General features: G+C 34.5%; 1 protein-coding gene across 7 annotated transcripts in view; it reads left to right on the top strand.

Annotated features, from left to right (window-relative positions):
- Window positions 1-13903, top strand: part of ASAP1 (ArfGAP with SH3 domain, ankyrin repeat and PH domain 1) — a 459738-nt gene that overhangs the window by 433862 nt on the left and 11973 nt on the right. For all 7 annotated transcript variants that reach the window (XM_031947203.1, XM_031947200.1, XM_031947198.1 and 4 more), the window contains 2 exons: window positions 5112-5181; window positions 7678-7736. In XM_031947203.1, coding sequence (XP_031803063.1) covers window positions 5112-5181; window positions 7678-7736 — 129 coding nt within the window. The remainder of the gene's footprint in view (window positions 1-5111; window positions 5182-7677; window positions 7737-13903) is intronic.

Below are 13903 nucleotides of genomic sequence, written 5' to 3'. Positions count from 1 at the left end.
GTCAATTAATGATTTTTGAATAGGTAATAACTCTCATGGATATAGCCAATAGTGAGTGGGCTAGTAAATGTTTAACGTCCAGGTCTCTGAAAATTCACAACACATTTAAGTTTAATCTGCACTATTGACATTTTCTCCACTACTTTCTTATGTCCATATAAGAAATAAAAAGTTAAACAAGCCCTGATTTTCTAGCCTTTGCTTATTTCAAAGGTATAACTATTCATACAAAAAACTTAATAATCCATCCTCAAAAACTGGTATGAGCTGGCTTCAGTACTTCTTTCTTTATAATTCTTTCTTCACCATCACCCCATGAGACAAATAATTCAATCCCTATTAATAAATCCAAATTATGAATCAGAAAATTAAAGCACCAAAAGGTTATGTGACTTGTTCAATGGAACAACATCCTGTGTTTGTTTATTTTTACTTTCATTTCCAAATTTTCTCTCTTCCTTCTACCTCCTCCCCCACCCATTCAGAAGGCAAGAAATACAGTAACCATTATAATTATGAAGTCATGCAAAACATTAGGCATGAACAACACCCTCTGTTACAGAGCTAGGACCATATTTCTCTTATGATAAAACTTCTTCAAAACTCCCCATAATTCAGTCCAGCAAACATTAATTCCCTGAATACTATAGCAATATGTTTAGAATTATGAGAGGTTACAAAGATATAAAATCCAGTGGGGAGACAGGACATGTAACAAATAGAATGCATATCATAAGCACAAGAGGAGATTAAAACAAATCTTTTTCAAGCAGATATGAATGACTTTCAGCGTTTTTCTGCATTTTGACAGAGCTGATATGACCATTCATAGATGGGCACGTATAGCCCTAGTACATCCAGCAGCTTCAAATACATATACACCTTCAGAAAGTGAAAGAACTAGAGAGACACACTAAGAGACAGAGACTTTAAGGAAGAGGTTCTTAACTTTTTTTGTGTTCTGGACCATTTTATTAGTTGGTAAAGTCTGTGGAACTCTTCTCAAAACAGTGGTTTTTTTTTAATCTTATGTAGAAGAAAAGAAGCCAAAGGATAATGGGGGTAGAAGGAAACTTATTTCCCATTAAAATAAGATCTATCCACACTGCAGGTTCTTACAATTACAGATTATATGAATTTATATATTTTTTCATATTGAAAAATGCAATTTTCATATTGCATATTGAGAAAATATTACATAAAAATGAATTAATGTTTAGCAAGTTTAAGCTAAGCAACCCAAAACTTTTTTTTTTCCTACTATGGCTATTAGTTTCCTAAAGTAGTACATTTCTAAATAGTATGGCTTTTATAGATTCTGTGCTCTGTTTTTAGGGAGAAATCCAGCTCAAACCTTTTGATAAAGAAGTACTAAGTATGCCTCTGGGCCTTTATAAAAAATATATATATATATATATGGCTATGTAATGCCTTTTGGAGCAATAGTTCATTTTACTTCCACTTTTGAAATACTAGAGTCATTGATGTCAGAAAGATTTAGATGTGGCAGCAGCCTTGTGTGATAGGAAAAACCATTGAACCATAATATAAGGAGACAGGAATTCTGGTACCTAATCTGCAGTACCAATTGGGTAGGTTTTGATTACTCTGAATTTTAGTCTCCTTACCTATGACTCTTGAACCCTACACTAAATTGAGCCTGGGTTTTGGTTTAGGGTTTTTGGTTTGTTCGTTTTTTAATTCTTATTTTATTATGTTTTAAAATCAATTTCAAGGGGAAGCCACAACAAACCATGTTTAAAAAAAATAATACAGATATATTGCTTAGTGCCTCACTCTTCAAGTAAATAGTTTATAAGTGAAGACTAGAAGTCTGTAGAAGGCAGATCTGAAATATAAACATGAACTTGAAGCTCACAGGGGTAAAGTGTCTTGCCCAGAGTCACAGAGTTAATAATGATAGAGTCGGGATGAAAACAGAAGTCTTCTGATCAGCCATCTTCACTCCAGAGAAAATCTCTCCAGTGACCTTTCATGGGCTTTCCCATTTTCAACAGAATGCCAGAGCATTAGGAGAGCTGCATGGCCTATTCTGAGAGAAATCCAGAAAGTGACTAAAAATAAAATTGAATGAAGTCCACTTCTACCTTTTAAATAGCCAGATTAAGTTTCCTTGGGAATTTCCACATGAACTCTATGGGTAGCTTCACTAAGCGTAACTAGGAGATCATAAGAGACATCATTGGCAAGTCTGAGTAGGGTGGAATGAACTTTTTTCTTCTAGCATCCTACAAAACCAGTTTAGCAAACACTGGTTGATGGAAATTTTCCCCTTGGGAAGGGAATTTCCACGTTCATTAATTTTATTCCACCAGCACAGTATTTCTTCAAGATTTTGATCATCAAAGATTGCTTGATTAAGTCTACAAAAATAAGATGTGGCAATCCTCTTGCATGTTGCTTTAGTATTTTAAGGAATAACCATCTGATCATTTCTTTTGGAAATAAATGAAACTCGGGAGGACAAGTTAATAGGAATTGTGCTAGAAGAACTGAAATTTTTAAGTTATGAAATCATGGGGGTGAAAATGTTATGTGCAAGAATTCTAGAATTTTATGACTGTACAGGACTTATCAATCATCTCACAAGTCCTACAAACTTTGCTTGTCTCCTACTAGCTGGAAATTTTACATTCAAAGTTCAAAATTTATAGAAACATCCTTCACAGTTGGATTAAGGAACAAAATATTGTCTTGGTTTTGATATAGTCAGTAAAAATAGCAATGACAATAATAGCAGCAGCAGCAATAATAGATTTAGATAGTACTTTAAGGTTGTCAAAGCACTTTATAGATATTGCCACATTTGAGTCTCACAACAGTCCTAGGAGATAAGCGCCATTATTATTCTAGCTTTTTAGATGAGATAAATAAATCAGACAGCAGTTGAGTTTTGCCCAGAACCAAACAGCCAGTAAGTATCTGAGACCAGATTTGAATTAAGATCTTCCTAAAGCCAAGTCTAGTGCTCTGTCCACGGTACCACTTGACTACTGGTTCTTAGCCCTCTGATCTGCTAGCTCTAAGCTTCTTCATCCCACTTCTGCTTTCCTTAAGAGATTAACTTCAGTTTATCTCATGTGTATATTCCATTGCTTGGATGTTGTTTTTCCCAATAGATTATGAAATCCTTGAGAGTAAAAGCTGGTTTTGAGTTTGTTTTTTTTTCCTTTGTTTTTCCAGTACTTCAAACCATGCCCGTCATTTCATAGCTATTTAAAATGCTCATGGATGGACTTGATCTGATTAGGAAACTGGATTTAGAGTCAAAGAAACTCAGTTCAAGTTTTAACTCTGCATCTTTCTAGTTATATTTAACCTAGCCCCAAGTCATTTAACTTCATGAAGACTTAGTATTTTCATCTGTCGCAAGAAGATAGTAATCCCTGCACTATGTGCCCCCTAAGATTGTTATGAAGAAAATGTTTAAAGTCAATTTCGAAATATGTTATTTTTCCTTATCTGTCTGTAACTGTCCATCTGTATGTCAGCCCATTGACTTTACTCAGAAAACATTTATACTTTGTTCTGAAAAACAGCACATCTATTTAAATAAAAATTATTATTTCACATCATATTATTTAAATAGATGTGAAAGTGTTTTCCTGTATTCCCAAATACTTGCAATAACACATAAAACAGTATCACAATATATCCCAACAAAATACTTAATATTTTCCTCCTTGAAGCTAGAAAACAGGCTATCGTTGAACTGAAGCATTTAAATATGGTTAAAGAGCACTGAGGAAATTGCATATTGAATTTACCAAATCTCTTATAACTGCATTCCCATTTTCTGCTTGAAGATGAAATTTCTTATAACAGTTATATAGCACAGTTATGGACAGCAATGCAAAGAAATACAAAATCTTATCTACAGAATCCCCTAAGAGCATATACATATCAGTTAATCAGTCAACAAGTATTTATTAAGCACCTACTACATGCCAGATCCTGGTGATACAAGTAAAATGAATAAAACAGACTCTATTCTGTTTATCTCAATTTCCTTATCTATGATATAGGGATGATAACAGTACTATTGTTACTATCTCCCAGGGTTGTTGTAGGAATCAAATGCAATAATATATGTACAGTACTTTGCAAACCTATATAAATGCTAGCTGTCATTAGTATTCATACACACTGAGTGGCTAGATACAAAGTAATTTAAAAGGGAAGCAACTAAGTTTCTCAGTAGTTAATGCTGGGACTGGAGACAGGAAGACCAGAGTTCAGTTGTAGCCTCAGATATTTACTAGTTGTGTGACCCTGGAAAAGTCACATAATGTATATTTGCCTTAATCCACTGGAGAAGGAAATGGCAAACCACTTCAGTATCTTTGACATAATTATGTCTAATGTTAGCCATTCCTACAGTGGGGAAGAGAGAGAGGAGGGAAAAAAAAAGAAATTATTATATATTTAAAAGAAATAGCAAGCTGTTTATAATAAATTTGCAGTTTCATTTACAATCATCTTTTTATTATATCATGTTATGGAAATTCTATAAATTAAAAATTAAATAGATGTGAAAAAAATTTAAAGACATGATAGTATGATTCATGGGGTCACAGAGAATCAGACAGAACTGAACAACAACAATGTCAACAAAAGTTAGAAGGAAGATAATAGCATCTCTGGGGATCAGGAAAGATTTCTTGCAGAAGGTGACACTTAGCTAAATTTTGAAAAGTGAGCTTCTGTGAAATAAAGTAGCAAATATATTCCAGACCTGGGGGCTGGCCAGGCCAAAGGTATAGAAGAAGATGAATTATCCTAAGTGTGTAACAGAGATAAGGCCAGTGTGGCCCAAAGAGCACAGGAGAGAGAAACCAGCAGAATAAGTAGCGGCACAAAATGAAGCTGAACACTTCCAAATGCACCAATCTAGTATCCATTTATATGGCCAGCATCTCCCTAAACATATCCTAAGTCCTTTTTTAAATAAAGGATTGGCTGAAGTACTTTGGTTTAAGGACTACACACAGGCATTTTGTTTATTGTTACCCAACTGATGATCCTTCTCTCTCTGGAGAAGGAGTCCAGTCTAGTTAGTCATAGCCCAGCAACTATTTTTTTCTCCTTAGGTAATGACATGGGTCCAGCATCTTCCAGTAAAACGACAAATAAGTTTGAAGGAATGTCTCAGCAGTCAAGGTAAGTTGATCTTTGATACTCAGAGTTCTGTTGTTTTTATACACTTGTGTTTAATGGAATTTTTAGCATGTCAGTGCCAATACCATTTGACAGATAAAGGAATTGAAGCCAAGCGATTTCATGGAACATCCAGTACATATCAAAAATTAGCTACCACCATTTGCAGACTTTCAAATTAGATTAAGATATTGTAGTCATTCTTTTTATTGACTCCACTGTTCAGGATGGAGTTCAGAAAAGGAACAGAACTCAGTCACACAAAATACCCAGGAACATTTCCAAAGCATTTGAAATTCCCTAGTCAAATATTTTCATTTTGAAAGTCTTATGTAGTACTGTGAAATGACATGTGTTAGAACCATACAATATTAGAGGTGGATAGATACTTTAGAGATCATCCATTTCAGTATCTTGAGGTTCAGAAAAGAGTAATATGCTCAGAAGTTAGCTGCTGTTTAGGCCCATCACTTGGGGAATGGTGGAGCAAGTTGTGATATATGAAGATAATGGAATATTATTACTCTATATAAAATGATGAACAAGCTAATTTTTGAAAGGCTTGGAAACATTTACACAAACTGATGCTGAATGAAACCAGGGATACATTGCACACAATAACAGCAAGAATATGTGATGATCAACTATGAAAGGCTTGATTCTTCTCAGTGATTCAGTGATCCAAAGCAATTCCAGTTAGACTTTGGACATAAAATGCTATCTGCATCCAGAAAAACAATGATGGAAATTGAATGTAAATCAACACATGCTATGTTCACTTCTTTTTTCTGTGTTTTTATCTCTTTGTTGGTTTTTCCCTCTTGCTTTGGTTTTTCTCTCCCAATATGATTCATAAAGCAATATGTATTAAAAATAAATGAATCAAAGAAGAAAAAAAGTTAGCAGCTCAAAATGTGTGTGTTTTTGAAACAGTAGCCTTGAGGAAGCAGGGATATCAGTTTCCTTTGTATTTCTTCCATTGTTTAATAGAGAATAGATAGCAGAATTCCTATTTCCTATTGTCTCACCTTCTTTCAGTCTAGGCTCTCTCAGATACAGCCTGCATAGAGTCTCTTGTAATGACCAGGTGTTTCCACTACCCAGAGCAGTGTTCAGCCTCACTGGTGCTGTGGAGATCTGTAAATCAGAGCCTGGAGGTGATTGATTCATGAGTTTCAAAGATCTTTGCCTCCGGTTCACTCCCTAAGAAGTGATCTCTCCTCCCTTTGCACAGTAGGTGATCCAAATCCCTGGGAGTGCATGATCTTCTGGGAAATACTTCAGGAGAGTTTTCGGAGGCCAAAGAGGTCTATTCTTGGAGTTTTGTTCAGTGGGCAGATGTTACACATATAAAACGTAAATATCAATCAATATTGCACGTGCTTTCTTGCAAGGAATCCAGGAAGGATTTTATGAGTGCAAACCCCATAAATATTATAAGGAAAATCTTCCTGTTCTGTGTTTACTCACTGCTAATCTTCTTTCATGATAACTGTGTTTCAGAGACTTTTATTTCTCGGTTTCCCAGAGTGTGGTATGATTCTCAAGTGAGCTGGGGGAGGAGGAAGGAGGAAAGAAAGATTAAGACCTGAGGCTATGGTGGGGGAAGAGGGAGGGATGGGGTCAGATGGAAAAGAAGTAAAAACAAGGAAGAGCTGTCTGAAGGATGATAAGCAAGTAGGTTTTCCTGTTTCTTTCTCTTTCTTTTTTGCTTTCTTTCCTGGCATTTTTTGCATAAAGTTAAGGCAATCAGAAAAAAAAAAAATCTCAAGTTTACACATGAGGGGAGAAAACCAGCAAAAACAGCTATTTAATGGAACATTCTTAAAGGTTTTTTGACCCCCCCAAAAAACAAAAACAAACTTCAGTGCTGATTGTCTTTGCTTTTAAGACTTTTGCTGAACTCCTAAGCAATCCTCTGAGCATGGTTATTCCACTTTTATTAAAGAAAAATAAAAGTTTTATAGTGTTTTTAGAAATTAAAGTCTGTAGCATTCAGTGTACCAACCCCAGGGCAAAATACCTTTTCATTGCTACCTTACTATATACAGCATTGGGTGAACCACTCTATCACTGCCTGTCCATAGAGGTTCTCCATCTTATAAAATGGAGGTTGATTTATTGACTCCTAATTTCATAAAAGACAATTATATGAGTTTGCAAGTTGAGATGTTAAAATAGTATCTCCTACTTTTGCCTTTGGGGCATTTCCTAGTGATTTCACCTTCAACCCAGGAGGGACAGGGAGGGGGCAAAGGAAGGAAAGAAAAATTAAACTCTTGACCAGCTCAAGGAAACAGTCCCAGATGTGATGCTTTCTTTCTTTCTCTTTTTTTTTCAAATAATTTTTCCTGTTATTTCCCCATCCATATGAAGTGGAAATTTATTGTAGGAACATTGGTAAGTCTGTAAAGCACTATGAGATCCTTGAATAATAAGTAATCTAGCCATTAATATTATAACTAGTTGAGGTCATAATGATTCTTATTTATTTATCAGTACTGGCTCTGCAAAGACTGCCCTTGGCCCAAGAGTTCTTCCGAAACTACCTCAGAAAGGTAAGGCTTAATGTTTCTGATAAAGGCCTTATTTCTAAAATACATAGAAAATTGATTCAAATTTATAAGAATACAAGTCATTCCCCAATTGATAAAAGTTCAAAAGATATGAACAGACAATTTTCAGAAAAAGAAATTAAAACCATTTCTAATCATATGAAAAAATGTTCTAAATGACAATTGATTAGAGAAGATTGTCTCAGATTGTCTAAGATGACAGGAAAAGATAATGATGAATGTTGGAGGGGATGTGGGAAAACTAGGACACTAATAGATTGTTGGTATAGTTGTGAAGGATCCAACTATTGTGGAGTTCAGTTTGAAACTGTGCCCAAAGGGCCCTCAAACTGTATACCCTTTGATCCAGCAATATCCCAAAGAGATCATAAAAGAAGGAAAAGGACCCACATGTGAAAAAATGTTTGTAGCAGCCTTTTTTGTAGTGGCAAGGAATTAGAAACTGAATGGATACCCATCAGTTGGGGAATGACTGAATAAGTTATGGTATGTGAATGTAATGGAATATTATTATTGTGTAAGGAAAATGATGAGCAGGCTGCTTTCAGAAAGGCCTGAAAGACTTATATGAGCTGATCCTGAGTGAAATGAGCAGAACTAAGAGAACATCATTCATAATAACAACAAGGTGATGATCAACTGTGATAGACTTGGCTCTTTTCAACACTGAGGTGATTCAAGGCAATTCCAATAGACTAGTGATGGAGAAGAACCATACACATCCAGATAGAACTATAAGAGTCTAAATGTAAATCAAAGCATGGTATTTTTACCTTGGTTTGTTGTTGTTGTTGTTGTTGTTTGCTTGCTTCTATTTTTTTTCCTTTCTCATGTTTTTGGCCCTTTTGATCTGATTTTTTTTTTTTTTTTTTTTTTTTTTGCACAGCATGACAGATATGGAAATATGATAATTGCACATTTGATTGGATTACTTGCTGTGTTAGAGTTAGGGGAAGGGGGAGAAGAGGGTACTTTGTACTTTGGTATACAAGATTTGGCAAAGGTGAATGTTGAAGATTATCTTTGCATATATTTGAAAAAATAAATACTATTTTTAAAAAAGAAATGCAAAAAAAAAAAAGGTAATGCTTGCCCTTTTTTAAATGTGTATAGAATATGAACATCCTTCTCTCTTCTGATGTTGCTACTATTGTGCCTGCCAATGGGTCTGCCTATCTTAAGTCTCCCTACTCCAATCTACCCTCCATTCAACCATTAAAGTGATTTTCCTTTTTTGGGGGGGAGAAGATAAATTTTTTTATTAATAGTATTTTATTTTTCCCAGTACATGCAAAAATAGTCTTCAACATTTACATTTGCAAAACCTTGTATTCTAAATTTTTCTTTCTCTTTATCTTCCTTCTCCTTCCCCAAGACAGCAAGCAATCTGATAGAGGTTAAATATGTGCAATTCTTTTAAACATATTTCCAGATTTGTCATACTGTGCAAGAAAAATCAGATCAAAAGGAAAAAAAAAACACAAGAAAGAAAAAAAAACTAACAAAAACAACAAAAAAAAAAATGGTGAAAATATTATGCTTTGATCTATATGCAGTCTCCATAGTTCTCTCTCTCTCTGGATGAGAATGGCACTTTCCATCACAAGTCTATTGAAATTGCTTTGAATCACCTCACTGTTGAAAAAAAGTCAAGTCCATCACAGCTAATCATCACATAATGTTGTTGCTATTGTATATAACATTTTCTTGCTTCTTCTCAAGTGGATTTTCCTAAAACACAAGTCCAATCACGTCTATCTCACCTCCCACCACTTACTCTCTGTAAACTCCAGTGGCTCCCTATTGTATCCAAGAGCAAATATAAAATGCTATGTTTGGCATTTGAAATCCCTCAAAACCTAGCCTCGCCCCATTTTTCTTATCTTCTCACATTTCACTCCCCAACACATCCTCTTCAAACAAGACACTCTATCTCAGTTCTGGACATTTTCTCAAACTGTCTGCTGTGCCTGCAACACTTTTCCTCCTCTGTGCTTATTACTGATCTTCCAGACTTCCCTTAGGTCCCAACTAAAATTCTTCCTTCTGCAGGAAGCCTTTCCCAGCCTCTCTTAATTCTAATTTTAATTAATTAGTTAATTTATTGGTTGATTGATTTTTCATTATTTAATTATATCATCTTTCATATAGCTTATTTGTACATATTTGTTTGCTTGTTTTCTTCTCCATTAAGCTCCTTGAGAGCAGAGAACTGTTCTTTGCCTGTTTATGTCCCCATTATTTAGTACAGTGTCTGTAATCCCATAATATCTCTCTGTTTGTCTTCTTTCTTTTTCTTTTCACTATAACATGAGCATTCATCATAAGGATATCACTTCAACTTCACTTAGTACTATCTCTTAGATACAGGTTCTGATTATGTCTCTTGGTTGCATGAGGACATTAAAAACCAAACATATGTTAAGAAAAGATTTTTTTAAAAAGACTTTTATATGATTCTTCAAAGTTTACAAAGTACTTTTCATGTATTTTCCTATATGAATAACACAATGACCCTGAAAAGTACGCAATATAGGATTATCTCCAAATTTTTAATAATAAAAATAAGGCTAATACTGTTAAATGACTTGTCTCTGATCACTCAGGCACTGTGTGTCAGAGGCAGAATCTGATTTGTAGTCTTTCTAACTCAAGATTCAGCATTTTCAAAAGGCTTCTTAGAGGAGGTAGCTTTTGGCCTTGATGAATGAGTAGGAAGTCAGCAGACAGAGAGATAGGGCAGTTAGGAGGAAGAATATAATGTTTTTGTTTTGTTAACTTGAAAAGCACACAAATCATCCCTCAGAGTAGAATTTTCATCCTTTTCTCGACTGCTAGGGTTTTATTTTGATAGCCATTTTATTGTGGTAGCCATATTTAAGTTTTTTACAAGGCAGGGTTACTCAGGGGAGTGTGTATATTTATATATAAAATAAGTGCATATAAGATCCCAACAAAAGAATAAAATGCTATCTCTTTGTTGAACTAAGGCCCCTCACCTCCTTTACCAAATTGTCTTCCCCTTACAGAGCAAACTTTTCATTTGCAAAAGTAACATTTCAGTCTCATTTTTGAAAGTGGTGATGTGGGAGTGCTGGTCTTTCTCTTTTAGAACATTCTGACAAATTTTGGTGTATTTAGAAGCCAAGGGAGGCCCCAACTTGAGCAGTGTGGGAAGGAAGGAACTGAAAAGAAAACCACATGCAAGGTGCCAGTGCTCTTGGCTCTGTCTCAGTGGAAATGAAAGGAGCTGTTTGACCCATGATAATAATGAATGATAAAAGCAATAGCTCACATTTATATAATGCTTTAAAGACTTGTAAAATTCTTTCCTCCTATCTATCTTGAGATATAGGTACTATCGGCATTAATATGTCCATTTTACAGATGAGTAAACAAGCTCAAAGAGATTTAAATACCCTCCTTAGACAGGTTAAGTAACTTGCTCATGATCATACAAGTGTTGGAGCCAAACCAAAATAACCAGCGTTTATCTAGATATTTACCTATATCCAAAGAAACTGAAAAATTTTCACTCATAAATATCTTGCTTGTGGTTTTATCTCAACCTCAAAGTAAATTTGTATTTCATTAATTATTAGTTGTGTCACTTTCTTATAAAAAGTGGAACAGAGACCAAAATTTATTGGGCCCCATTTTCTACTTGGCTAGAATAAAGAGATCTCTAAGATTGTTTTCCTATGATCATGGCATGAAGATTTCTACCAGAACATAATGCCGGGTTCAACCCAACCAGAATATTTTCATATCAAACTTATCAGCAGAAGATGATTCCAGTGTTGAATTTTTTAGACATGGTAATTCATAAAGGATTCCTGGCTGTGTTGTCAAATGATCTATCTACACAAATAAAATCAAAGAGCATTAAATAGTGAAGAAGTAACAGATTTCAAGCTTCTAGGTTGTACTAGGAGCAATAGAAATCTATGAGCCACAAAGGCAGAATGTAAAATCACAAAGAGCTTAAGAACTCATGGTCTCTGTTCCTTAGCACCAGAACTACAAATTCAGTTCTAGATAAAGATATATTTGAAGTGATTCTCTGCTTTGACCATTTACCCAGTTTCCCACACTCTTCTACCCTCTCATCACCATGGGGGATACCTGGTTTTAACAGCCTTTTCATCCATTTTTAGAGAGAAAATTAAATCCCTAATACAAATGAGTTTTTCAAAAGTTCTTAATGTTATTTTTTTTCTAAATTATGATTCACAATTGGCAACATGTCATACCAGTAGAATTCTGGATTTGGAGGTTCAAATTTGAACTCTGACATTACTAGCTAGGTGATGTTGGACATATTGTTTAAACTCTATTTGCATGTATCTCCTTAATACCTTTCATGGTTACCTGTTGCTAGAGCTCTGTGTTTTGTGAAATAATTTTTATGACTTTGCATTTAGTTATCTCCTTTGTTCAGTTGTGTCTGACTCTTCATGACCCCATGGATCATTGCACACCAGTCCTTTCTGTCCACTAAGTCCTTTCTTCACATTATGTAGCCAAAGTATTTAAAGTTCAGCTTTAGTAGTTATTCTTCCAATGAACAGAGTTAATTTCTTTAAATATTGACTGATTTGATTTCCTTGCTGTCCAAGTGATTCTCAAAAGTCTTCTCCAACACCATAATTTGAAAGCATCGATTCTGCAGCACTCAGGTTTTCTTATAGTACAATTCTCATAACCATACATTGCTACTAGAAAAACCATAGCTTTGACTATATATAGACCTGTGTCAGCAAGGTAATGTCTCTCTTTTTTTTTTTTTTTTTTTTTTTTTAGTATACTGTCCAGATTTGTCATAGCTTTCCTTCCAAGGAACAAGTTATCTCTTTACATGCTCAATATTTCCAGGAGAATGTAAGCTTCTTGAGGACAGGGGATATGTTTTCAGTCTTTGTATTTCTAGCACCTAGCATAGCTCTCTGCTAGCTGAAAAATTATCTCTTATTGTCCCCTACAATGATTAAGTTATAACTACTTTGTGAAATCAAAAATGCACTTTTCTCTATCAGTGGCTTGTAAAACCCATTCTAACATGTCATTTGCTTTACTTGCTCTGGTTTTTTTTCAAGATAGACTTCTTGTAATTTAGAAACGATATTTCAGAAAGGACTTTTCAGTGGAACTTTCAAGAAGCAAGAATAGTCCAAAAAGTCTTAAGTGACAAAAGTTAACTCTTCTGCAGACCCAGTCCCTTTGAGCAGGGAGTGGGGAAACTTGTCTCTTTGTATGTATATTATGACAGAACATTTGCTTAAGTTCATTCTTTGGCTCTCAGAAGAGATGACTTTCTAATACTGCTGCCTTAGCTGCAGCTAGTGAATGATTCTATGATCTTTAACAAAGTTCTCCTAAAGTATAAATAAAAATAGTCAGTATAACATCTGGAACCTTTTAAGCCAGACTGCTGACTTCAGTATTCCCAAATCTAACAATATCCTTTAGGTGGATTTGGATAAAAGAGTTCATATTCAAACAGATGGTAAAAACTTATAAAAATCAGAAAGATGGAATAAAGCAAGAAGATAATATTTTTTATTAAGTAATTTTTATTTTAAAGGATTGGAAATTCCTTTATGCCAGAAATTTTAGTTAAATAGATAGATGATAAAGAAAAAAACAGAAAGATAGATAAGGCAGATATAGATATCCCTGTACTCTTTTAATCCATTTAGTTTTTCTAAAACTAACATTGTGTCATAGAAAGATAATTATCCTTACAAAAGCTCATGGTAAACTTTAAAGTGCTATATAAATGGCAGCTCTCATTCTTAGTGAGAGTATTATTAATATTATTGTTTCTTTGTGATGGATCAAATAATTTCATCATCTTAATCAGTTTTCTCATTTGTGAAATGGGATTACTCAATGCTACCTGCCTCACCAGGTTGTTGTGAGAAAATTACACTGCAGATCTGAAAATAGTAACGAAAATGTGAGCAGTTATTTTTAATTGATGTTGTTACTCTCATTATCATTAGATTTCTAAATTAGATTCAAAATTCAGTCCTAAAAAATGGTGAGGGCACAAAGAAATCTCAGAGGAATTGAAATGCCAGTCTTTCATCTTCTATTTTAGTAGAAACTTTATTTTTTCCTAACCTTGTTATGTCTTCTTCCTCTTT

Source organism: Sarcophilus harrisii, chromosome 1 (assembly GCF_902635505.1).
Source record: "Sarcophilus harrisii chromosome 1, mSarHar1.11, whole genome shotgun sequence".
Classification (NCBI taxonomy): domain Eukaryota; kingdom Metazoa; phylum Chordata; class Mammalia; order Dasyuromorphia; family Dasyuridae; genus Sarcophilus; species Sarcophilus harrisii.
This window is presented reverse-complemented; position numbering and strand designations above follow the sequence as displayed.